The 27,945-nt window shown below is 40.1% G+C and overlaps 2 protein-coding genes across 3 annotated transcripts in view; both read left to right on the top strand.

The window, feature by feature from the left end:
* Positions 1-295: 295 nt before the first annotated feature.
* Positions 296-18,456, top strand: ferry3 (FERRY endosomal RAB5 effector complex subunit 3). Of its 2 annotated transcripts, none has more exons than XR_013808056.1 (14): positions 296-570; positions 1,257-1,447; positions 2,200-2,345; positions 3,848-4,029; positions 4,221-4,320; positions 4,453-4,574; positions 7,585-7,691; positions 7,876-8,073; positions 8,327-8,455; positions 9,044-9,112; positions 9,266-9,468; positions 13,024-13,081; positions 13,911-14,744; positions 17,015-17,095. XR_013808056.1 is itself a non-coding variant. In XM_079680300.1 (14 exons), the coding sequence occupies exons 1-14, from the start codon at positions 563-565 to the stop codon at positions 17,105-17,107; spliced, it is 1,674 nt and encodes a 557-aa protein (XP_079536426.1). In that variant the 5' UTR covers positions 303-562; the 3' UTR covers positions 17,108-18,456. The 2 variants fall into 2 exon arrangements, 1 of the variants encoding a protein (XP_079536426.1); XM_079680300.1 differs by having other exon boundaries at positions 303-570; positions 14,677-14,744; positions 17,015-18,456.
* A 2,236-nt stretch (positions 18,457-20,692) lies between these two features.
* The window catches only part of LOC307038692 (solute carrier family 45 member 3), a 34,702-nt gene continuing 27,449 nt past the window's right edge, over positions 20,693-27,945 (top strand). The window contains exon 1 of the mRNA XM_079680301.1: positions 20,693-20,805. The gene's annotated coding sequence lies outside the window, so the exon portion shown is untranslated. The remainder of the gene's footprint in view (positions 20,806-27,945) is intronic.

Raw genomic sequence — 27,945 nt, 5'->3', positions numbered from 1 at the left:
AAATATTGTTCAGAATTATCATTTATAAATCATAGTTATGTGTTATTATTTGAGATTGTAATAATACTTTTCGTATACTTGCACAGTCTTTAAAACGTAATATCTTATCTCTTATGTTGCACTGTTGGAGGAGCCTGTGACTTTTTTCATTGCCATATCTACACTGTAGCTAATGTGCACATGACAATAAAGCCTTGAAACTCTTTATTCTTTGATCAAGACGATACTGGCTGTATCATGTTTGTACAGCAGGGGGCAGCCACGTCAAAGGAGAAACGCTCGGGTAAATTAAGTTTCAGGGTCGTCAGATTCGTGGCTCTAGAAATCTGCTTTGTACGTGAAAGAAAACAACCCCAACAAACAAATGGAATCATCCAAGTTATTAACCTTTCAATTTCAAACATAGCAGTGCTGATAAATAATAAATAAAAACATATTAAGCCCATGCAGCTCATGTCGCGAAAGTGCTCCTCCACACCGCTAAGGTTACAGCACAGCTGTCAGCTGACTAAACCAAACAGGAGAGCCTCCTTCTCTGCAGCCGGAAACATCATATTCATTCATGCCCAGGTAAATATTCCTGATATAAGATGTACATTTTCACCAAAACAAAGCAAACAGCGTTGCTCAGCCTGACATGTCCACGACACACTACTTCTTTTGTAGCTTCGTACCTAAACGTTAGCTACACTGCTAGCTAGCATAGAGCTACAATAACAACAACAACAGCTGTCAATGATTGGGAATTAAACATATTGATTTAAAAAACTTTAAAACCCTTGTCTTTTGCCACTTAGAGTCAAACAAGCTATTCATAAATAAGTAGTCTAACTGTGGTGCGTGTACTGTTTGGGGTCAGGTGGTTTCCTTTGCTTATTTCCATATCATATATTTGAAGACTTCACTTTTTATATACCATTAGACTCTCAGACATTTAATTATTAATTATTTAATTATTTCAAAAAATGGGCATTCTCATGCAAGAAATTAAAGAAAACTGTTCAGTCCTATCCCACGTACTGTAGATATATAAATGAAGATGTCAACGATCATTAGGTAATAAGGTTAGCTTCAGGCAATATGTGGTTTTAACTGGCCAGCCCAGGTCGGTGCTCATTGTGCTTTGTGCAATAAAGACACCCTGTATTTTAAAGACCGTATTCATTTTCATTGTCTTCCTTCTCCTTCCCTTTTCAACTTCTTTCTTTTTTTGCTTCTTCTTCTTCTTCCTCAAAATGCCCACCCCGGACCCACAGCTGCGCGACCATGAAGAAGAACAAAGGCAAAGCCAGCAGTACTAACGAAAAGGAGTTTGTGTTTGAGTTCAGGGCAGGGCAACACAACTGTGTCCTCAAAGTGCCTCTGCAGTTTCCTGTTCAAGAGATCATCAGTGACCTCCATGGACGCCTGATGCTGCTGCATAACATACCCTGCTACATAGAAACCGGTGAGATTGCCGCTCTTGGTTATAGAACACTTGATGGAGGACTTTTGTATTTCATTTTTATCCAGATCGCAGGTGCAGTTGATATTAACAGGGATTTGCAGACCCCTTTCTAATGGATCTATAATTGTATTCCGTCCATATAGGCCACATGCAAAGCAAAATAATACACTTAAAATCTTGTAATTAATTATGAGAACACCAACGTTTCACTAGTCTTGGTTACCAGCAATGCACTTACAAAATCAATAAAGCTATCGAAAAATAACAGACCACACAACTGCCAATGGCTGTGAGAAAGATCATTTGGCATGCAGCACTTCAACACATCCCAAAAAATGTCTTTACACATTTATTACTTTTTTCCGATTGGTTTAGCTGCCATTAATAAAACCAGTGGTGGCACCGGTGCCAACATGTATCACACTCCTTTAAAGTTGTTGTTGTCAACATTTCAATGCTGCATATCATACATATGTATGTTTTTAATTTAATATCCTTTATCTGTAAATATAACAGCTAAATTGCCAAATATTCTTAAACAGCCCCCAGCCTCCACAAGTATGTCTACTAAAATGTACCCTGTTGGACAAGTAACATCATATTTGGTTGCTGAAATGAAAGTATTCAAAGAATATGACTGGAGAAAGAGTTGGTACTGTCAGCATTCATGCTGTTAGTTTGAAATGGAATAGATATAGCCAATGATAATTTATTTATTTTTTGACATTATTTGTATGCATCTCTTTCTGCAGATCTAAAAAGCTCCCTTTCCAGCTTCGTTGAGAAGGAGACCATCCTGGATTATGACAGAGAGGCAGAGCTGGCGCTGCAGAGACTCACAACAGGAGACGTGGATATAAACCAGCTGACCAACGCATGGACCAGGTCTTATGTGGAGGTTTGCATCAAAACAAATACACATCAGTTTCTTAACCATAAGCAAACTGGGTTGTATCAGTATGAATGTATGTACAGTATAATTATGGGCAGCTATTGACAAATTCACTGTTTTGATCACTTTTGGGATTTATTTTACATTTGCGACTGAAAATGTTGCCTGTTGTTAAAGATGAAAATCAGTTTTTTATTTAGTTTTGTTTATTGACTCTGGCTTTACACCATGTTATGGCTGTTGTAGACTACACATATTGAATTGTATTAGTAAAATAATATTCGATTTGAGAAGAAGGCCATAAACACAACTAATGAGATGGATCACCCTCACAGAGCCTCTGTGACTCAACAACAACCTCTACATCTTACATTCAAATATTCAGCTAAAATAACAGTCTATTTCAAAAAGATAATATAACATGGATATTAAGATCTTAAATAACTCTACGTGTTATCCTAACCTCTCTATATTTCCTCTCCTGGACGATCATTTCAGTTTGTGATGACAGAAAACGCTTAAAAAATTCAAGGAAGATATTTATATGAAATACATGCATGTCTATTAATAATGTGGACAGCATGTTTTATTCTTGGTTGGTGGTAATCTCAGACGCTGCTGGACTTACCCTGCTCGAATATCCACTACTCTACGTTTCTGTAGTATTGCAGAGATGTTTAGGAAGTGTCCTCGAATGCTCCTGCTTTGGGGACGCATCAATAATGCAATTTAAATGAAGTGGTACAGTGCATCTGCAAATGAATTATTCATGAGTTCTTCCCAGAGATCCATTATGTGGTGGCGTCTTACACATCATTTAAGAGTAGGGTCAACACTTTCAAATAAGGATCAATACAAAATACTCTAGTGACACTCAAAAGTGGATTTCTAATTAATATTAAGTATTATTTTCTCACCTACGCAAACACTGAGAGTGAACGTCTCTTATTTCTTATTTTAGAAAGGGCAATACGGTTTTCTGTGTTGATCCTTCAAAGTTCAGGAGTCTGAACTCTGCTGTCACTTGACCGGGCATTTAAAAAAAGACAAGGCTGCCTCAGCACGTGTTGTGAAATCTCCCCCGCTCCACTGCACTCAGACATTAATTTAAGGCCTGACTATGCATTTGCATTTCACTGCAGTCACACAGAAATACACATGGAAGCTTTCCAGTGTCCGCCGTGCTTGTGGCCTGAGGATTCCTGAGCCTGTATTAATAGAAGGTTTCACATTCTAATACTGATCTGCATTACTAATTATGGGTGGGTTGTTTATTGACCAGAGCTGAACATATAGCATGTGTTGCCCTTCGTTTATATCTTCCTGTGGTCACATAGGATGTCGTTTTTTGCACTTTATTCTGGAAAAAATGAAAATATTGCTAGCCACTTTGGTGCAGCAGATCATTACCCAAAATAACAGTTTTAATTCAATTCAGTTTTTATTGAATTATTTCAGTTGATTTTTCTGTTTGACCATTTTGTTTATTTCTTTTATGACGCTTCCAGACTACGCTGGAACACGCTCGTCCCGAGGAGCCCAGCTGGGACGAGGACTTTGCCGATGTTTACCACGAGCTGATCCACTCCCCTGCCTCAGATACCCTCCTCAACCTGGAGCACAACTACTTTGTTAGCATCTCCGAGCTCATCAGTGAGAGAGACATGGAGCTAAAGAAGCTCCAAGAGAGGTTGGTATTAGGGAACTATCATTTAACTATGTGAACTCTGGATAGAGTTCGTAGCACCAGATTTAGTTAAGAGGCGTCATAGCAAAGGGGGTAAATATATAATAAATATTGTAAGGCACTGTAAATGAGGATTTTGATGCTGAATTCTTTATTATTCTGTTGAAATCTGTGATAATTGTTGTGTCTGTCAGGCAAGCATCTGAGATGGACAAAGTGATGCACGAGCTGGGGAATACATTGAGTGACCATGATGTAAATGCAGTGGCCTCCCAACATTTTGATGCACAACAGGTAAAAAAGCAGGTGCACCTCGATCTCACGACACGTTTCTAATTTCTCCGAAGACATTTGTCTATTTCCCAATTCACCCGGGCCTGTTTAGTCAAAATATGAAGTTCCTCAGTGTTTGACATCTTTAAACAGGTCTTGGAGAACAAGTGGGCCAGTGAGCTGAAGCAGGTGACAGGCATTCAGAAGCACGAGTACCAGCAGTGGGTCATCAGTCTGCACCAGGATCTGCAGAAGTCCAACAGCAGCCAGATCACGTGAGTTATGAGTGTTTGTGTTCACACTCACACAAACAGTCTTTTAACAGGATCATGTGTATGCACATCTACTTTACACCCACCTGCAGCTTAACAGAGTCAGTTATTTGCTTTGCTCTATTAAATCTCGGGGGAAAGCAGGAGGGTATACTACGAATCTAGTTCAACCTATCCTGGATATGTTTTGAGTTATCCGGTTGACTTAATCCAAAACAAAGCTGCTCTCGCTAAACTGTCCTACAACGCTGGCTATCACCTCGTTCGCTCAAGCCAGCCGTGTCCTATCTAGTTAGGTGCACGTTCACATAAGAGGGGTGGTATCTGGAGCATTCGACCAATCACAAACATGGAGAAGCATACTGACAGCACAGCGTCACACTTCCTGAATGAAAAGTCAACTATAATATTAGTCAAATATGAAGAAGTTAAACTTTAAACATCCATGACTTAAACACTTTATCCAGGATAAAAGCCACATAGCTGCACCTGCAAGGTGAATACAGCTGGTAAAAGAAAAAGTGTTTGAATGCGTACATTAACAGGTTTATGATATCACTGCCCCGTCTAAGACACGAGTGGATCTGACTTTAATTACATTTGACTCGAGTGTTTCGTCAACTTGCACGGCCAGATACGGCTCGGCTGACTCAGATAAGGAAATATATGATACATTATGATGCATGTGATATGATGTGATATGAATGATAATGGGACATATCGACGTCTGCACTCACAGTGCTGCGGACTGTAGGCTACGTAATGTTACTTTGATCTGGTTACTTGTGTTGTGGCAGATATTTAATTAAGCTTTCTTAACATAATAGTATAATAATAGTTAATAGTCCGATTGTTCTGAAGATGGGAGGTGATATTCTATTCATTTTCAAGTTCACACAGTCGGTGATTTTGGCCGGCCGTCTTTCCTGCAAAGGCAGTTTAAACTGTATTTCCTCCGCAGACTGAGCTTTGATTGGTCAGCAGGCGTGGTGCTTTCGCTGAGTTGATCTCTTATCCTGGAACATATCCTGCTTCGGAGCACAGACTAGGTTCCAGGATAAGTCACCATGGAGATCTAGCCCGCTAAAAAGTGAACCAGCTTCGTAGTACCGGAAATCCCAGAAGTTATCATGCTAAACGAAAATCCTGCTTCGTAGTATACCCCCCTGGTGTTTATCCAACATAATTACTCTTGAGTCAGGTGCTTTGTGCCTTCCTTTGGTTAGTTAAAAGCTACTGTGCATAGAAGAATGAATGAATGAATACAATGTTTGAAGTACCATTGTTGAAATGCACGCACCTAACGGCACTAAGTGTGGGGTTGAAGTTCAGCTTAAAGGGACAGTTCGCCTCAAAATGCACATTTTCCACTTACCTGTAGTGCTTTTTGTCAATCTACATTCTTTGTGTGAGTTGGCCATTGTTGATATATATGTTGTAAAGATTTCTTCCTTCTCTCCCTTATAATGGATGGGGCTTTTTTCTGGTGGTGCCAAAAACACAATAAAAAACTTAAACAGCAATGTCTCTTTCCAGAAATCATAACACAGTTACTCAGGATATTCCACAGAGGTTGTTGTCAGCAGCTTTATGTAGGAACTACTTTCTTTGCACTGTATCACTGCACAGAACGCAGCGTACATCTACTCATGAAGGCTTGTGCTTTTAACAGAGCGAGATGTAAACGCAATGATTAGCTAGCTCAGGAGAATTAGTGACATTAAAGAGGGATTTAAGTGACGACAAGGGCCTGTTAAACTGTATGAAACGGACCAAATCAAATGCTTTAAAAAAACGTTCAATATATTGCTACACTTTAAGCATTACAATGTTGTTTAACAAAACTGTTATAGTATAAAGAATACACAATCATAACCTCTGAAAAAATGTACTTTTTCAGGCTGTAAAGTAACATGTAGACTGAGTTAATCTTTACATGTAAATCAATAATTCAACTATTGTTTTTAAGAATCAACACCCCTATAACTCACACTTCTGCAGCAGAACTAACCCAACACACAGCGTGTCTGCTTTGAAGTACACAGCTCATTTACATAGAAATTAAAGTGAGGTCAAAAACTCCTCTTAGTTTGATTGACACTCAGCTCTGCAGCCCCATTTGGACTGACTTTGGGATAAGAGTTGGGGAGAAATCTTAATAGTGGTTATCAGTGATGTGGTCCTGCAGAGTGCTGGTCATACTCTCCTCTGCATATATTGGATTTTCCTTCAAATCACAAACACCACCGGAACCTGTAGGCTAAGAGCAGGCAAAGTGCTGAGTATGCATTGTTTTTGTTCTAATGATGAATATCATTGTGTTATTATGCGAGGGTGGAACCTAATACTTTGACGTCAACACTTTTTAAATATGCATTCCCAAAGCTTAAAGCATGAAGGAAATCAGAATGGATTTTGGTGATTCCTTTGATATTCAAAATGTTTTGTAAGTTAAATGCTAAATCCCGAAAAATGCTTGTCATTAAAGTGTGTACTACATTATTTTGAGAAAATCCAACTAGTATATAGGGTTACAAATGTAAACAAAGAAACTAAAATGCTACACTGCGTTATCCAAAGGAATGCACCAAACATTAAGAAAACAGTGTTGATATTTATTGTTTAAGTGTTGATTAAACCTAAAGAGTTAGAAGAAATGCTTTCATTTTGAAATAAAAAAATTTTTTTGTTGTATTTATTAATGGAAATATTAAGTCAATTATAAAACCGTGTTTACATTTTTGTATTTGATCTGATGCTTTAAGTTGGTTGATATGGCTTTCAATGCAATACACTTTTCTAAATGATCAGTAATCTTTGTGAACCAATGATACCATCAGTTTATTGTCAACATAATCGCAATAGGACTTTTTCACCAAATGGTGCAGCCCTAGATGTGAAAATATAATATGTTTTTCACTTTTTTTCTGGATGAAATGCTTTCAGATTCTTCCCTGACCCTATATAACACGCTGTTTTTGATAAATGTCTTGTTTGCACTATTGTTTCCCAGGGAGGAGATCAAGGTGCAGCCCAGCCAGCTACTGGAGGTTGCAGACCCCGGGGCCCGGATGTTTGAGGAGCAGCCTCAGCTGGAGGAGAGCTTCACCATACACCTAGGTGCACTTCTAGCATAGTGTTTTTACACTGTTTTGTGCCATTTGAAATGTCGGTTACCACATGCATAAATCACTTAGACATGTCGTTATTCATGAGAAGCATACTTGTTTTGAACTACAGTAGTGTTGTGCTAAATGTATCCATGTGTATTCATTATCTATATATATATATATGTTGTGTTCAGGGGCCCAGCTGAAGACGATGCACAACCTGCGGCTGGTCCGGGCCGACGTGCTGGACTTCTGTAAACACCGTCAGCACAGCAGCGGGGGGGCAAAGCTGAGGCGTCTGCAGACGGCCCTGTCGCTCTACTCCTCCTCCCTCTGTGGGCTGGTGCTGCTGGTGGACAACAGGGTCAACTCCTACAGCGGCATCAAGAGAGGTCAGGGGGACATACTTTATATTCAGAGAAATTGTTGGTGACGTTTTGAAGTCAAATGAGAATTGGCATTCTTTTAATTGATGTGTCACCTCATTGGCTCTTCTGATTAGCCTTTATATAGAACAATGATCAAACTACTCAGAATTAATATCAGCCATTTAATCGGAGCACCCTTGGAGACATGGTAACAAAGAAGAGCCCTGGCTTTATAACTGTTATTTGATGCATCTTTTCATCCCTGTCTTTTTGTCAGAATTTGCAACTGTGGCGAAGGAGTGTACAGACTTCCACTTTCCCTTCCTGGAGGCACAGCTGGACGAGGTGCAGCAGGTGCTGCTCTACGCCCGAGCCCAGCGGAGCAGCAAGCAGAAAGAACAGCCAGGTGAGACTGGGCTGCTCCGGTACAGCTACAGTATAATGTAGACCAAACATTCAAAGATGATAAGAAAGCGAAAGGCAAGACAGAAGTCCTCAAAACTGTTTCTTGATTTACATTTCTCGAAACCAGTGCTTCTCAAAGTGTGGTCCGCGGACCACTGGTGGTCCGTGAGCGCCCCCTAGTGGTCCGTGAGTATATTGGTAACATTTCAAATTTGAAATTAATTAATTAATTAAAGTTTTCCACACTCTCGCGGGAATATCTCCGCAATGGAGCGAGCTTAAGTTTCACTTTCGATTGCATGATATGGCCCAGACAAACACCTTCATCACACATGTTGCCACTTGTTTGTACCATTTTCAAGCGATTTGTAAAAAACGATGTGTTTTTGGATATTTGTGGAGTTAGGTGGTCCGCGAGTGTTTTTTTTATTGGTTAAGTGGTCCTTGGTATGAAAAAGTTTGAGAAACACTGCTCTAAACAATCAAAAGCTTGGACACAGAGAAGACATTTATGCACATTTATTTATTTGATCAATTTCACCATTTGAAATGCTTACTTTTGTTGTATTTTCAATGTTTATCCTTACAGAGATACCAAGGAATGGAGGTGACGATAAGAACAAAAATGTTGAAAGAAATCCATCCAACATCTTACCAGGTAATCAATACCCATCAATATGTAAACTGACTCTTTTTTGGACTAACAGAGCAAAGAATCTCTCATACATTAATCCCACATTATTTAGCAATATTATTTTCTGACCACAGTAGTTTTGTATAATGTAATATTTTACACTCTTCCTTCCTCAAGGTGAGTTTTACATCTCGCGGCACTCCAACCTGTCCGAGGTTCATGCTGTCTTCCACCTGTGTGTGGACGATAATGTGCGTTCAGGAAACATCACGGCGCGAGACCCGGCCATCATGGGGCTGAGGAACATCCTGAAGGTCTGCTGCACACACGACGTCACCACGGTTACCGTCCCTCTGCTGCTGGTCCACGACATGTCAGAGGTGAGAGCAGCTGAGAGCACCGTGAAACGTGATCCAACACTCATTCTTTCTCTAGCAGCGTCAAAGCACATTTCTTAGGGATTATAATATTGTAGTAATAAGATACCTCAAGGGAATAATTAAGCCCAAATTGAATACAATACTTGAAAGAGTCCTATTATACTCATGTTTAGGATCATATTCACTTTGTACCTCTGCTGTGACATGTTTTCATGCTTTAGTGTTCAGTATTTTTCTCATACTGCATGGCGTTTCAGGCAGGGGGAGAGTTTGTGGGATTTTCTATGTGCTTTGGTCTTGTACCTCTATGTTTAACATAAGCAGTGGTAATTATTTGTGGATGGGAAGATTACTAGTTACACACATTTTCGTGGCTCTTGACAAAGTCCTCTTTTCTTCCTCTTCATCCTAGTGCGCTCGCGGTATCCTAGGCCTTGAACTTCACATTTACCAGGTTTGAAACCAGGTTAAACAGTTATGACCTGAGTCCAAATCAAAAAGACATTTGGTAAATACACAATAAGGATTATTTCTCTCTTATAGTATATGTAAATTGGAACGGAAAAGAAAATCTGCTGGAATTTGATGGAATTAGACATTTTAGAAACATTTATACATCATAATCTGATCATTTCTTTAGAGGGAAGGTACATTCAATCAATCAATCAATCAATCAATCAATCAATGTTTATTTATATTGCCCAATATCACAAATGTTACATTTGTCTCAGTGGACTTCACAGTTTGTACGGAATATCAGTATGACAATACAACACCCTCTGTCCTCGGACCCTCACATCGTACAAGGAAAAACTTCCAGAGAAAACCCACAGTTTAAAGGGGAACATGGGAGAAACCTCAGGGAGAGCAACAGAGGAGGGATCCCTCTCCCAGGATGGACAGACGTGCAATAGATGCCGCGTGTAAATCAAAGAGATAATATATTTGCAACATAGGTAGAACAAATGTTTGGAAATGCATGTGTCTATAATAAGAAGATGAATCCACGAGGAAGTCAACAATCCTGTGGGAGGCATCAGAGAAGTAGAATGATGAGAGTCAGGCAGGACCGCAGAGACAGGTTCAGCCACGACTCGAAATCCAGGACTCAGGATCCGGGACACAGGATCCGGGACTCAGGATGCGGGACTCAGGATGCGGGATTCAGACTCAGGATGCGGGACTCAGGATACTCAGGATTCGGGACTCCGGATGCAGGACTCAGGATGCAGGACTCAGGATGCAGGACTCAGGATCCAGGGCTCAGGATCCAGGACCACAGCAACAGGCACAGCCACAACTCAGGATCCAGGACTCAGGATGCAGGACTCAGGATCCAGGACTCAGGATCCAGGACCACAGCAACAGGCACAGCCACAACTCAGGATCCAGGGCTCGCGATCCAGGACTCAGGACCGCAGCAATAGGATCAGCCACGACTCAGGATCCCGGCGTAGATAGATACCAAAAAGACATTTGGGGGAAGCTGGGTTATTCGGAACATGAGAGTACAAATTCTCATTAAGACTGTCTGTGGCGCGCTCATGGATCTTCTCATGTCCAAGAGTCTTTGTTTGAATATCCAAAGACTTCTAACCTTTGAAGCCTCAGGAACCAGATGAGCTTTAATTAATAACTTCTGGTTCCACTTTTTCCACACTTTCTCCTGTGTCATCTTCTCTTTAGTCTTGTTTGCCATTTAGTGCAGATGTGTGCCTGTTTGGACACGCCTATTTAAAGAACAGAGCTGTGCCTCTTAGTCTTATGTTTACATGTGTTTCTGTTTCCCCAGAGATTTTATGGAAAAAGTAACGGAGAATTGCGTAATTATGCTGAAATACATGATTAAAAGTTTGTAGAGAGGAAATTGAATATTATACCAACCAGATAAAAGTTTAAGTTTCCAAACAGTGACAGGTAAAATATTTGTTATGTTAATTTGTCTGGTTGAAAACAATTGCCTAAATTGCTTGGCAAAGACAGAGACAGCCTTACGTTTTCCTTGTGGAGGAGTGCAACAGCACTTGTTCCTACCTCAGTACTAATAAGAAACAGACTGTTTTATTATTACAATAAGCAGCAGTGTTTCCGATTCATTGATTTATTTGTGGCGGGCCGCCACAAATAAATATCGCCCGCCACAAATTGATCTGATATGGTGGTCTAATGGATCTGATATGGTAGTCTAATGGATAGTGAGGTGGGCTGATGATCAGCTGATGGTTGCGAGTTCAAATCCCGCCTGGAACACCACCACTAGTGTGCCCTCGAGTAAGGCACTTAGCCCAGGGAGAATGTCCCTGTAATTGCTCATTGGTCATTGGTCATTGTAAGTCCCTTTGGAAAGAGGTGTCTGCTAAATGCCCGAATTGTAAATTCTATTTTTGGGAGAATAAACCCCACAGATCCTTTTCTTATTTGAGGGGGGTGGATGCGTGGGCCAACCGAATAGGTTAAGGGGCCTTTGGTTTTTCTTGCCGGGAGGGGGGGGTGCCCACAAATAGAATCAAATTCTGTGGGAAACACTTTGTATTGTCTTCTCAATGTATATAGTTAACTTATGTCTTTTATTTGCACATTGGTCACTTGCAACAGCCTCCAGCACTGTTTTATATATCTTTCTGTTTCTCCTTGCACTATTTTTATTGTTTAAAGTCTTGCATACATTTATGTTGCATTGTTAAAAGAGAAATTGAAATGCCAAAACGACACTGTAGTTATTCTGCACGTGAAAATAATGCCTTGAAATTGATTCATGAAACTTGACTCTATACTATCCTATTGTTAGGATCCATTGCTCAGTTTATCTTAAGGGCAAATAGTTTGTGGGTAACACAGTAAACACAGGTCTTAGCCTGGGCCTCGATGACACCCTGCCATCGCCCAGTTTGTCGACTCAGAATGGGTGCAAAACACTCGAAAGTGGGAGAAAGGCATGTGAGTGGCAGAAACATTTGAACTGATTCAGCCTACTAACACATACAATTCATATTCGAATGAACATGTCATATATCTTTGGGGGTTTTATTTGGACATTATGTGGGGCATTTTACCATAACTTCTTAATTTTATATTATTGTATCCCTTTGTTGCACACTCTTATTTTGAAGTAAATGTTTATATAAATATTTGTATTTATTTATATATATAAACAAATAAAATATTGTCAGTGACTGTCACTAAACCCATTTCCCCCAGATAAATAATGTGTTGTGATTCTAATTTCTGACGCTGTGATCAGAGGTTGTGCAGAGATTACTTCCTGCTGAGGTCACTGTGTGCAGCAGACTGGAAACAGGCGTGCAGAAAACATGCCTGCTCTTTAAACATGTTGAGTTTAAATACAGTCACATTACAGGAGACTTTTGACCCAGTTCATATGTCATATATACACTATTGCACACATGCGTTGGAATCTGTCTAGTTGGGTCAATCATGCAACACAATTTGAACAGTTAACATATTCAACTCCAATGTAACCAACATACATTCCTCTGCCTTTTATTATTTTGAGCATTATTTATTTTTCTACTTTGTATTTCCCTACCCCTGCAGGAGATGACCATACCGTGGTGTCTTAAGAGAGCAGAGCTGGTTTTCAAATGTGTCAAAGGTAAGTTATTTTTACTGAAGATTTCTTTTGAATTCCAAGCTGACATTTGATAGCAGAGATCTGTGAAGCCTTTTACTGTTCTTTAAAACATTAGGTCTTGTTTTCATTCCCTCAAAGTTAAAAGAGCAAAGGATACTTTTGTTCTTCTTTGGGGAAATGTACCAGTGTTCACTGACAGTGTTTTTCATTTCCCATAATGCAAAGCTGATGAACTAAACATGTTGTTATTAGGGCTGTGCATTTTGCAAGAATCGTGCAATATGATATGCATCATGATACAGTGATGTCAATTCATTATAGTGCAATATTTTTGCTATACTGTAAGTAAGGCAATATATTTTAATGAAAAATATATATATGCAATTTAAGTTTAGGGCAGCTGTTATTTAAAAAACAACACACAGCCAGTTGCAAAATATTTTAGCCGTGCATGTAAACTATTCATACAAAATTGATCGCTCAACACTGAGAAAGTTGCTCCTTGACGATGCAGCTTGAGGGATGGTAGATATACAAAAGAGTATAATTACAAAAACGAAATAACACCTTAATAAACTATGGCTGTGCTTAAAAAAATGCAGTGCTGCATTATCCACAATGTTTTTTGCAGACGAGCATATATATCTCTACCATGCTACATTGCGTTATATATCAAATGCACCCTATAGGACTCATCATTGCAAACTGTAAAGCCTAACTGGATCGTCCTCACTTATATATGCGTAGGATGCAGCATTGTTTTTTTATTAATGTATAAAGCCATTTTAGGTAAGCTTCCACTGTACATATGTGCCAGATTTGCTCCAGTTTGTGACTCTTACAACCTCAGATCCAGTGCCTGGATACGGTTCCAGGTACCTGCTGTGCCGACTGAGGCTGGGAAAAGGAGTATTTTTTTATTATGGTCCTTGGTCTTGGAATGACATTCAATCACACCTCAAACTGATGGCACTTGTCTCAATAGCATGTTTTAAATTTAAGTTGTCTGAAGTCCTTACCACCAGCTGCTCTTGCAGTAATAACTAGTGTACCTTTCTTACTGTCCTAATGTGCACAATGTAGTGACTGCTTTTTGTCTTTTGTTTTCTTAGTTATGTTCTCTGTATTTTATATGTTTGTGTTATGTGTTATGTGTAACGTTGCTGCCTTCTTGGCCAGGTCAGCATTGCAAATGAGATTCTATCTCAATGCTTTTATCTGGTTAAATAAATAAAAATAAATATATATATATATATGAGTGCTGTATAAAGTGTCTGGCCTTTTGGAAAAAAAACTAAAAAACCTATGATGCATTGCACAATAAGCCAAAAGGTTGCAGCAAATATACTAATCAACATTTCACAGAGTGCATGTTAATATTTAAAACAAGTAGTCTCATTTAGACTAACAGAATGGATGAAAAACTCTATGCACCAGGGAGACAGAGTTTTTGTAGTAAATTATTCGTAGGACATAGTCATTATTTAAAATAAACTTGTATCGTGTTGAATGTTTCGTATTGTTATTGTGAGGTTGTAGCATAACCCAGCAGTAGAATACACTGAACATTGCAGATAGATATATGTGAATGAACTTGAATCTGATTTTATTTGCAGGCTTCATGATGGAAATGGCCTCATGGGATGGAGGAATATCACGCACCGTCCAGTTTCTAGTGCCAAAGGTAAGAGCAGAGCCTTATACATGTCATTTTGGTCCCTCAACTCTTAGCTTACTCGACACACACTCATGCTTCAAGTATTGCTTTGCCAGCAGATCTCTGTTAATTCAACAGAAGTGTATACTTACAGTAAGGCCTCGCATGTACACATCATCACAAAAGGCACACCTGGGCTTGCAGTACCTAGCTTTGAATGCAGGCAGAGAAGAGAGACTGTTTGAAAAGCACGCCATTAATCAGAGATTATGGAGCTTTAGGTTCTCTTGACCAATGTTTACACTACTGCCATAAAAGAAAGCTTGGAAACTTATCCCTATAATTGTGTGATAAGAAATGGTATTAACGTGTAGCTTCCCAACACTGAGGCGTAATCTGGGACTGCCTTGAATATCCAGCTCTAACTTTATGTAAAAGTAAATGTATGAACATACAGCATCAGCTTTGAAGCTAGGTTTTCTGTCATATTTGTTTTAAGTACTGGTAGTTGTGACACAGAGCTGGATGAAACTAAGCTGTTGTTTTTTTTAGCTTATCTTGATGTGTATGCCTATAGCTTTTGTGGTTTGTCGGGAAGGCAGCACAGCTTAAAGCACAATCTCATGTTGGCAGGTTAAGAGGATAAAACCAGCGGCATCAAAGGACCCTGACTGGCTTCAGCTACATGCTCAGACAACTTTCAAAATAGAACCTCTGAAACAACATTGTTTTCTGCACTTTAAAGAGACGCGCCGGCTAAATATACGCCCTGTTCTCTGTGTGGATGTGGGTGAATGATGCGTGAATGCTTACAGATTAATACTTAACATTCTTATTTGACAGGTGGCGATGCTTAGGGACAAATCATGTTCCCCCCTTTTAAATCACAGCTGCCCGAGCTTGCATAATTTTGCCGTATTGACTACTGTTCCCTCAGGGGGGAAAAAGATCCTCTGATGTTGAACTGAAGGGCACTGAACTAAAGGGGCTGTTAACACTTGACTGTACACAAACAGTCCAGATGTATTGCTGTTGTCATGGGCAGAATAGTTATTGTAGGCTGACTTGGAAGTTAGCATCGCACTGGTTCCATGACAAAAAGCAATGGGATTTTACCATTGGATTATGGAATAATGCCGATAAATATATTGATCTGTGGTTAACAAACGATTTTGATAATTACATGTTTTTCATGCAGAATGTTCTCCACATATTAACACCGCTTTCATAATTTTTGAAGTGTAAATCACTCGCTGTAAGTAAAGCAAACATTAGGCCACAAATTAACTTTATAACGGTCCCAGGGCTTCATGTCATCCCAGCTAAGCTAAATGCCTCTCATTTAGCCACTTGTTAGCAACCGCCTTTTTTAAAGTCCCCTACAATTGTCATACACTTACGACTTTGGTATTCACTGACGTATATTAACGTTGTAGAACAAAACATAAAAGTTTATTAAGAGTGTGTTAACCACAGACCTAATTTAAGGCCTCTAACCAAAAACATGTTCAAAAACCTCAGACTTCAAGACGAGGGAACTGGCAGGGTCAGCTCTAGAAGAAATCGAATGGGGGGGGGGGGAAATCACACTGCCTTCAACAACCAACACACAAACACCAACGCAACTTCAATTTCAAAACATGCTGTAAAGTCTATTGTCTTTCACACACATTGCAGGGGTGTAGTGCTATTTTATAGTGCACCTATGACTTGTGCAGACATGCATGGTTGTGGCACGACCACCAAAACAGAAACATATGGACATAGCAGAAAGCCACTGGGCTTTCGTCGTGGGTCATTGGTCAAGCAACACACCAATCAAAGAGCAGCAGTGAGCACACCTCAGGCTGTTTTTTATTTGTATTGTTTATTTCTGATTTATTCCACACAAAAAACTTTTAGTGGAAACGTTTTCACTTATAATATGATTTAAAAAAAGCTCTGCGTTGGGGGGGCACAGTGACTCATTTGCGGGGGCATGGCCCGCGAATGACCCCCCATGACGCCGACCCTGGGAACTGGGAATGCTCAAATGCTGACTCATTCCCAGGTTTAAAGACTCATTCCTGAACCAATTTATCAAGAAAAAACCGGTTCAATGGTTCCCTTAAGCCTAGCAAAAAAACTTTATTGAAGTATCTCCACATGTCATAAAAGCTATAAGAAAATAGTTGAATTGAGTGCCTGCACATCTATTGCCGCGCATGGACCCTGGATGTATTATTAACATGCCCTGCTCAGTATTTTCAGTCCCTTGTTTCTCACTAACCCTGTCTTTGTGTCTCTCATGTCGACAGAGTATCTCAGAGGAGATGTTCTACCAGTTGAGCAACATGCTGCCTCAGATCTTCCGTGTCTCCTCCACCCTGACCCTCACCTCAAAGCACTGAGAGATGGATACAGATGGACCACATTGCATCCACGAGGCATTCCAACTAACAGAGAATCATTTATAATAACAATTATACAAAAAGTTTTTTTTTTATATCAGGAACTGTAGAATAAATAAGTGGAGGTTTGATGAAGTAGCACATTGGCCCTATTCATTCAAACGGGGCACAATGTAACACAATATGGTACCATCAAAGCGCTTACAGTAGTGGTTTAAAAGAAGGGATTTTAAACCAGATAGAACATTTCTATCCAGTTGTTGAGCCTTGTTATTTTGCACCTTCTGATGCTGTAGATGCTTGTTACTGAGAGAGGACGGGATTCAGTGGCTCACCAAAGCAGCTGCTGCAATGATCATTTCAGGCCTCCGGGGTGCGGTCATGGTGACAGAGTTTTATGACATCATGACATCAGCCGCCAGTGGGTATTTCAGTTTCCTTTAATGCTGCAATCTGTAACTTAACGCATGTTCGAGCTGCAGCACAACAAGGACCCAGCATTGTGGTGGTTGAGTCGTTTTAACTCTGATACAAACTGAAATTGCCATAAACGGAGCGAAAAAGTAAATTTGAATACACAGTATAGTTTACTAAAGCGATGAAGCTAGATGGAACTGGCAATGGCCATTAGACAGGTGAGACCTAACTGTTATAGCAACCATTGTAATGTTTAATAAAACATTACAATGGTTGCACCATACAGATGGATCTAATATCACTATGTTGGTTATAAAAATAACATCACAGATCTCTGCTTTTATTTGTTGGTGTTTTGATGGACAGTAACTATTCGGTCCCACGTTTCATCTGTTTTTTGTTTGCAAATTAGTTTTGATGTATGATCACAAGGAGTCTAACCAATGAAAATGTAGCTTTATATTTAGGGGCTGATTGGACCAGAGAGAAGTAACTAAACGTGGCTCTTTATGTCCTAAAAATTAATGCTGTTGCTGCTGAGATGAGCAACACGCAGGTGTTTTTTATACTGCATTGCAGTGAGTTGTAGTGAGGATCACTCTTTGCGTGTGTCCCTCCCCTCTACCTCTGTAACAGCAGATGGCACTGTTCCTAAAGATAAAGATGTGAAAGGGTAACTACACTGGCACTTCTCTTATTAAGAGAGATACAAGCGTAAAGCAGCATCTGTCGCCAGTGGAAATTAATCTCAAGAAATGTTCATATTCATTGTTATCAGGGCTCCTCTGGAACATCCATCCTCAGTGGTCTTGCATCTTCAGCTGTTAAGGTTTGTCAAATGTGAACACTTTAAATCAAATGTGTGCTCTGTATATTTACTATATATGTTTAAATGTTTATGTTTTTTAATAAATGTACAACTGATATGTCCATTTCTTAAGCTCATGACAAACTTTGATATTTTGACTGACTTACATTTTTTTCTCCCCAATGATACACTTCTGGTGGCATTTCTCTCAGCATTTTATTTAGTGTTGATGGGTTATCCCCCGGCACATAATCTCTCTGAAGTTAATAATCCACGTCATTCATTGGAATTACATTCCTCCTTCCTCTATTGGTGGCCTCTAAGCTATTTCAGACAGACTGTAATCAATTCAGCATGTCAGGAAAGTTTGCCACAGCCACGTTCAGTGGTGGAACTATGAAGATTAAAAGAGTTGAGTGTAGCAATCAAAGCAAGTTGCTTTCCCTTTTCTCAAGATAAAAACAAGAAGGCCAGCAGCCCTGTGAGATTGATGAGATGTAATAGCATCATGTTGAAACCTGCAACTGTTTATATCATGCTGCCATGCTGGTAACCCACACAATTGTAAGAATATGTATTGCGAATGTTTGGCATTCTTGGGATTGGTCTCAGTGGCCTGCAGTGTTGGGTTGCCTTGGGAAGAGAGTGCAGTGTGCCGATTCAGCATGACGGTCCCCCTCTCCCTCCTCTCACTTCTGTGTCACATGAGTGAAAATGATCAGAGCAACATTCCATCACTTGATATGACCAGTATGAATTCCTATAGAGGTTTCCTTAAAGAACTACAGCACAGAACCAACCCCCACTAGAGGTCGGCAAAGCTTCACATGAAGCCTTTTTAATTTTAAGGTACAGTTCACCCCAAACAATTGTTTTCCGCTTAAGTGCTTTTTTTTATCAATTAATATTGTTGTGAGTTGCCCATTGTTGGAGATATCGTGCGTAGAGTTGTCTGCCTTTTCTCCAATATAATGGAACGAGATGGTGCTGTGCAAAAAACATACATATAAAATGGGGTCCTCATTGGCTGGGCTGTAACATTAGCTAGCTCAGGTGAGCTCAGGAGAGGATGTCTAGACTGCTCTGGTTTCTGAATGTTTATATTCAGAAATATTGACTGATAGGCCATTGGAATAAAATATTGTAATTCTTAATCTTGGATTATTATTCATGATATCAGTTAGAAGTTAAGAAAACCAAAGAGCTAATAAAACAAGGGCCAAGCCTCAGAGAGAAGAACACATTACAATTGGCTGGAAGAATATTAAGTATGATTAATTAAAACAAAAATATATACATATAGAGAATTGTAATAATTGTTCCTTAAGGAAAATAACAAGAAACCTAATGTATGTCATAGACATAAACCATCAAATCTTCTCTGTTCTTAATTGAACATTGTATCAATGTGTTTTATCTCACATGAAAATAGACAATTGTAAGTGGAAACCTTGTCTTTTTCTTGGAAAGTAGTGACGTTTTCGCTGCCAGTGAAGTTTTTCCCTTACAGAGTAGAATTATTCAGTGATGATTGATTTCCTCACTTCTTTAAAATACCTGGGAATTACAAGTCTGAGGAATGGCATGCCAGCAGTTGCTGGATAACAATCTGGTGGGCCCACACGGACATTAAAGGAGGAAAAACATTATGATGGCTCACTAATGATTAAAATGCGTAAGATTACAAAAACAGCATGATATGAATCCAGAATATAGTGCAGAAGCTGGTGAAAAGAGGGATGTAGTCATAGGAAGACATTATCTGTTTTTCCCCACATGGATAAGATGTGCCTTCATGTAATGATCCAAAGCCATGACATGTATCTAAGTAAATTAGAAAGTGCGCTTTTTTTCTGTAAAATAAGTGGGATGACCTGTGAGACGTAGCCTATTGTTTATAAGGTAAATGCAGGAAGGATGCATCATAGGAGTAGAGAGACATAAACGAAAAAGTAGTACAAAGCTGTGAACTACAATCAAGTAGAAGATATGTATTTTTTTAAATGGTGAGTAAATAGGTCTAATAATATCAGAAGAGCTTTAAATAACAGTTTTTATACGGTTATTTCCTTCACTTCACCGGCATTGAGAGTACCGGAACTTGCCATCTTTCTAGCTAAAGAAATAAAAGCTTGTGTGTGTGAGGCAATAATAAACATTACAAAATGGAAATAAACATTACAAAACATATAATGTGCGGCTTTATTTAGCTTAGTATTAATGCATTCCAAAGTATTTATCTGTGTTGTTTGTTCCAGTATTACAAGTTGCTATTCAGCCAAAAGGCGCCAGTTGCGAGCACTTTCGGTCCACTTATTTTGAAAGTCCAGACCGGAAGTTGTATCTGTAATAGCAGGCAGCTTGACAGCGGTGTCACAGCTGGGAGTCTGGCTCTCTACAAGTTGAACAACAGCCATACGTCGCGAGCGAGCAAGTTGCTGCACGGATTTCCCGGAGCTGCACTTAAGTTAAGGTGAGGTTGCACTCAACAGAGTGATTTAATGTATTTGACTGCTACAACACATCGTTAGCCTTGCTAAAAAAACACATACCGTACGCAGTTCGCCACTTTATAACTTGACGGTCGCTGTGTGGGTTACAACTTATTCATTGTATGTGGCTGCCTAACGGTGGACCGCGTCGAAAAAAGCTGAAAAGGGGTTTAAATATCGACCAAAGCGTTGGCGTGTGTCGCAGGTTATTGTTCCTAATCCATACGACGTCAGAAACAGTAATTTGCCAGTGCTGAAAATGGATGAGTGTGATTCTGTTTGGTTCGAGCCTGCGGCTGAAAGGTGTAGAGTAGCCAGGGTCCAGCAGCATGGTGCTTTCTGGACGTTTTTTCCATTCTGTGTGGTTCTCTGCTGCTCTTCCACCACGCTCCGGGCACACTGATGTGATGCCAAGTGCCATGGTGGCATTAACTTTACACACGCTTAGCGACTGTTATAACCTCCTCTCTCCGTCCACACGAAAGCCATGTTCTGATTCGCTGTAAACATTTGGCGCTGTGTTGGCGAGAACCCCGCTGTTTTGACACATGGATATATGGGAGTGGAGGCGTTTCAGGACACCCTGTTTTGGAAAGTGGCTCCATAACTATTCCAACTGGCAGTGGCATAAAGCACTTTAAATGATAGTTGAGTTTAGAGGCTTCAAATAGTAGGTTTGAGAGTCAGAGATGCGGATGCAAATGCACACACTTCATGGCAAAAAAATAAAATAATAAGATTGTGCTGCATTTAATTTAAGAAGGCTTCATTGGAAAACGTTGGCTGAGATCCCAATTTCGAAACACTTTTCCCCAGAACTTGTTTTGTTCAACAGTGAGTCAGTGTTGTGATGAATGAATCGGAGACAGTTTTTTCACCATTTCCATGTATTCTTTTTGTACAAATCTTCAACTTCCTGGTGAAACGGATTACTCACTGATATCTCTTCTCTTTTAATGTTGTGATTGTCAGCACAAACAAGTACCAGAGGAACTTAACCAATGTTAATGGCGAAATTAGAGTGACTCACATTTTAAAATCGTCTACTAAGTACTAATTGTTTTTTTACCATCTATATATCGTTTATTATTATTATAAAGCAATTGACACAATTGTGATCAAAAAGATGATATTACATACTTTTGTCACTTTATTTTCACCCTGTTGACATTTATTTTCAATAAGAATCACATTGCCTTAGTGTGGTCTCACTTTTAAAAGCCTCTGTCTGATGTAAATTACTTTATTTAGAGAAAAAAATGTCAGGAATGTAAACTACATGTTGTCCTAAGTAAACTCCTTCAAGCTGCAGTCCTGAGCTAAAAGTTTCCCTGCTTGTTTGAATGTGTTTTCTGACTTGTAAAAGACCCTTCAAGATTCAAAGACCACATTAAGAAGGAAGCAGATCAAAAGGTTAAACCGCTCTAACCCATGACAGAGAGACTTTTATTGTCACCATGACCGTGACTCTTCCGCTACACAAAGACCTCTTTCCCCTCTCCATGGTCCACTCAAGTGTGTTATTCATTCTACCCCTGAAAATAGACTCTTCTCTATAGCCTTACTTGCCCCGCCAGCTCTTCCTCTTGACACCATTTCATTTACAAACCCGAACTCTTTTGGTTTAAAATGATACAAAGTCCGATTGTGTCCTCTGCTAGTATACGCAAAACTAGTTTCCATGTGAGATCCATGAGGTTTCATGCAAAAGAATATGAGCAGTAATGAATGATCAGTGACTAGTAGTCATTCTGATCAGACAGGCTGATCTCAGAGCAGCAGCCGCATTCTTAGCGTGCACTACTTTCTAAGTGTCGCCCCAGGAGGAGTTTGTAGAGCTCATCTGCTCCACGGTGATAGAAATGCTGCTTCACCCGGGATGATGTGGCTAGACCAGCTGGCTGTTCTCCGACTTCTTTCTGACAATCTCACATTCCCCAAAGCCAAGTGCACGATAATCACCCATCGCCGAGGAGGACACCAAGCTACTTAGGCAGACTGAAGGTTTTGCAGTTTTAATCACTCGTAGGCCGTTTATCTCTCGCTTCTACTTCCCTGCGCTGTGAACACCTTGATGAATCACACTTCTGCATATGTTCTGGAAGGCAGGTAGTGGATTATGTGGTGGGTGTGATTTTCTTTTTAGCCAATGGGGAGGGCTTGAAGAGCTTCTGCTGGAAGGGTATTTGGCTTTTCCCCCCCTTTCTCTTAAGCTCTGTCCTCTTCAAAGCATTGTGGGCTGCTGTTGCTTTCGGATCGTGTGTAGCCATGAACAATCACAGGTATGCGATCTGTTCAATGGTTGTCTCTCACATCAGAGAAGTGCAGGAGAAACTCACTTCAGTGAGAAAAGTGCTGTTGTATGGCTCTCGTGACAATCCTATTTCTTTACATTGCTTTTCATGTCATAGTTTGGTCAGATTAGTGCTTCAATGGTCTAAACTGTGTCTTTCTATACTTCTTGTTGTCACAGGAGATTTATCCTAGTTGTCACTGTTCCGCAGTTTTGTGCATTATATTGCCTTTTTTGAATTTCTGTCAGTTTAGATGAAACCTTGTCTGCTCTTACGTCGGACCAATTGCCTTGAGGGTTTTATGTAAACGGAGCTGTTGGCTTTATATTGACAGAATCCATGCTGTCGGGTTTCTCTGTCTCTGTGTGAACTCCAATTATTTTAATTTCTAGGATCTGAATTCTGTATTTTGTTGTTATCCATAGGCAAACATTCAAACCTCTTGGGCTTTGCACATTGCCTGCTGAAGTGAATGTGTCCCTCAAGTGCTAATCATTGTAAAAACACTGAGCTCATTTGTTGAAACAGCAGGAGGGAGAAACATGTAACGGTAAAAGAAAGGTGATGGGGGGGGGGGGGGAAAGTGTTAGTTACTTTTGTTGTCCCGTATATGTTTCCCCCTGGAGTACAACAAACGCCAATCAAAGGCAAAGCAACACCTGCGCACAGACTGGGAAAATCTTGCAAGTGCTGGAATGCACATTATTAGAGCGCCCATAACTCACTAACAGCGGGGGAAAGGGCTGAATATTAAGAAACCTGTCTGGTTCCTGGATCTCTCACTGATGGGAGGCAGAGGGGCGCATAAGTTGTTCCCAGCTCTCTGCAGGCTGCGAGGTCAAAGTCCAAACTGTTTCCCTGTAATAGTGCTCTGCAGCCAGCTCACAGAGATGAGCGCCTATTGGCTTCTCTAATGGGCTGGAGCTCAAATAAAAGATGACAGCATCCCTACCACCAAGGAATGTCACCTCTGTGACATTGTTATCATTCAGAGTTTTCATTGTTTGTGACATTATGGTAACTTTTCCACTGTTGTTATTTGAGAATGTTATCAGCCAGTTTCCATTTGAATGCCTTGACAAATAATTGTATTCAAGAGGGTTGACAGAAATTCCAGTTAAGTCATTTGTTCCATTACATGCACACCTAGGGCTATATATTGGCGAGCATAGGATATGCATCATAATACAGGGATAACAATGTCTATCGCCATACTATAAACCTTTTCTTACTATTCATTTAGTCCTGAAATATGTTATCAATGTAAGATGCATTCACCTAGTTTTTGAGAACGAAACGGTATCAAAAAAGATAATACCGCAATGTTTAAGTGTCTTAATATTTTATACACCTTCATGAAAGTCCTCTGAGGATGTGTGTGGCTGAACTTCTGTCAGGAATACCCCAGGGTTACTCTTCGGACCATGATTGATTTTAATTGGTGTGAATGGATGATGGCATATTCAATTCAGCCATTTTGGTTATCTTTGTTCTTTGAATATAGGGTTATCTGATTGAAAATATGAATCTCATCTTCAGTTTTGCATGAAATCGCCCCATGCCAGCGTGTGTGGGTGTGCTGGCACCGGTTCAGTTCTCTAGTGGCTTGCTTGGCCAACTGCTTTTCTCTCTAGTCCTAATTTGTTGCTTTGTATTTTTGTCATTTAAACTTGAATGTACTGCAACACAATGGGTGAAATGTGCCATGTGCACAACAGTTTTCTAGAAGCAGAATCATTAAGTAAATGAGGGAAACATATTAGGGCTGTACCCGAATATCCGAATATTAATTCGTTGGAGTACTATTCGGGTTTCAATTTCGTTATTCGGATATATATATTTTTTTTCTGTTTTTGATTGAATTTATTGAAACCTCCAATATCAACGTAAGAACTTTATCGTTCACTTTCTCCGTCTTTATATGTAGATATTACTTTTCTCCGTTAATCTCGTCACGTTGTTTCCATAGCAACAACAACTTCCTGTCAATAGTGCTAACTAGGGATGTAACGATATACCGAATATCGCGGTATCGCGGTAAAAAATTTTCCCAATACCGTCGTGAGACTGACAAAATCTACCGCGATTTAAAAAAAAAATTTTTTGGAGGGCATGCATAACACGGCATAACACCAGAGCCTCGCTGCGGGGAAACGTGGGCGCCGTTCCGAGTTTGTTCTAATCTGTCAAAATGACAGACTGCTTTCAGATTTTTCCGTCATTGTTAAATAAAATATTCGGTTAACGCGACCACTGGTGTCCCAGCAACATCAGTACCAAGCGAGAGAGTTGTTTCAGGAGCAGGGGATATTGTAAATGCCCAAACACCCCAGCTTATAAATACCTGGAAATGTGGACATTCTCATATTCCTAAAAACCTGTCTGATGATGCTGAGTGAGTGACTAGTGAGTTTGAGTTGAGTTACTTGAAAAACTAAAGTGAAACTTGATTTATTTTTATTGCAGGGTCTGATTATTAAATGTCCTTGTTTATTTGTGAGATGCAGTGGCATAAAGAAAATGCTTACTTTGTTGGGTAGTACCAGTAGGTACAAAAACACTGGTTTTCTTGTTCCAGTCTGTTACTGTCACTTTGTTTTTGACACTTTAAAATACTGCTATCCTACAAAAAGGCTGTAAAAATCAGATTTATTAAGTAATAAAGAAATATTTTCCGAATAAAAAAATGTTTTATTGAAAAATTTTTTTATGATTTTTTCTTTCTTCCCTTTATTATTCAATATCGCGATAAATACCGTACCGTGGACTTGTTATCGCGATATTATCGTACCGTGAGTTTTTGGTATCGTTACATCCCTAGTGCTAACTCTCCTTCAAAATAAAAGCATGTCCATAAAAAATAGGAAGCCAAGCCAAATTACACTTAAGACATATACAACTGCAACGAGGGATGCTCCGATCGCCAATTTTGGGGCCGATCGCCGGAATCATTATCGGCCGATACCGATCGCCGCTCCGATCGAGTGGGCGGGGCCTAAATGCAGGATTTAACCATCACTTTAAATCTTCCATTTAAAGTGATGTTTAAAACGCAGTTAATGGGGTTCATTCACTGGAGCTTCCACAAACAACAATCTACTTAATTATTACATTCAAATGACGTACATTATTAAAGTTTACATTCACGTTGGATAATAACACGGGAGAAATGAGTGGAAGCGCTCTCTTTTCCTCTCTCTCTCTCTCTCCCTCTCTCTCTCTCCCTCTCTCTCCTGACAGCCTGTCAGTATCTCACGCAGCTCACTGATCCAGTAATGAGTGACCCGAAGAATAAATATATTTATAACTAGTTTTGCTTGTTCCAGAGGTAGATAAAATTGCTACGTGTGTTTGTTAGGTCTAACTCTTAGTGTGTGTGTTGCTCCGCTCACCGGTCCGGCGGGCGGAGCTGCCGGATTTCTGCTTCACACGCGTTGCATTCCGCTATTTTATTGTCTTTTTCGGACACCTTAAAATAATGCCAGACCGGTGAAGCCATTTTGGCGAGCTTGTTTTGCCGTGCACAGAGACAAGTGTCATGTATTTTACGTCATGCGATCGGCTCTCGCGTTCGGCATGTTTAGAGAGCACCTGTCGATCGGTGGAGAGTGAGTATCGGCCGATTCTCCCCCCCCCACACTTAGCACTGTCATGTCAAATTGGGTATCCGCGATCCGGGATCACCACTCTGAAGGGGTTTTCAAAATGTTCTATCTGGCTTTATTCATGTGAAATCAGCCATTAGAGCGTTTTTCCTTTCACAGTTATTTTTTCGCTCCAAATGGCCTCTGACTGATTTCAGGATTCACCAAGAACCACGTCTCTTCTTTGCTCCTTTTTCCTCTTGTGTTCCTACATTTGAGTCATAAATCCCAGGGATGGTTGCAAATGTAGCAGCTACCATCATAACAAACCTAACTCTCAGACCAAACTGTTGGCGTTTGCCTTGCATTGTGGTTAACGTAGGCGCTGTGCAATGAGAGTCCAGCAATGTTATAGAAATGCAATGTTAAATCAGTGCAGTAAACTCTTTTTAAGTAAACCCATAACGTGAGTGCAACAAGTCAAACAAGTTCAGAGTAAGAACACATCTTAGATCAGTGTCTTGCCTCTGGTTTTTGTAAATGTTTAATATAAGCATGGATCTTCTTTTATTAACTAAACGTTTGGAAAATTGTAGCCACAAGGGCAGTGCTCACTTCCTTTTAGAGAAGGAGAACAACAGACTCAACAGTCTGACTCTATTTGCGTTGTTTCACTCTGCTTTCCTAATTCAATTGACCGACCTTACTTAGTTCTGCCCACATGGTTCAAGTGTGGAAGGAACTGCGTGGCATTGGAGGCGAAACAGTCTCAGGTCCAGCTCTCAAGCAAGAAAGGGGAACACACGGCAAACAAGCCTATTGCTTTTCCGTAATTCTCCAGTAATGAGAAAGGCTACTTGAGAGTTTGACATGGCTGCCGAGCCACACTCCAGATGAGACGGGCCCTGGGGCGGGGATAACACGGGCTTGTCCTGAGACATTTTCCCATGGTGATAAGGACTTGGCCAGATGTTTGTAATACATATTCACACTCTGTCTTTGACTGAAGCCAGAGACGCCCCACAGAGTGTGTGAAGAAGCTGATCTAAAGAAGGCTGGAGAGTGTGCCATATTATGAATGACCCTGCAACCTCGCTGATAATAGTCTTACTAAAGCTACCAGGAATCACCAAGCGAGGGAGACAGTAAAAGGTTTCCAACTTGTATAAGCCCTCTTTGAAGTTTGTCTCCGTGAATGGGAAAACGGCATATTATAAGACACCACAGTGTTCTCTTTCATGTA

Source organism: Notothenia rossii, assembly GCF_949606895.1.
Source record: "Notothenia rossii genome assembly, chromosome: 5".
NCBI lineage: Eukaryota > Metazoa > Chordata > Actinopteri > Perciformes > Nototheniidae > Notothenia > Notothenia rossii.
The sequence above is the reverse complement of the archived record's forward strand: the minus strand, read 5'-3'. Positions and strand labels throughout refer to the sequence as shown.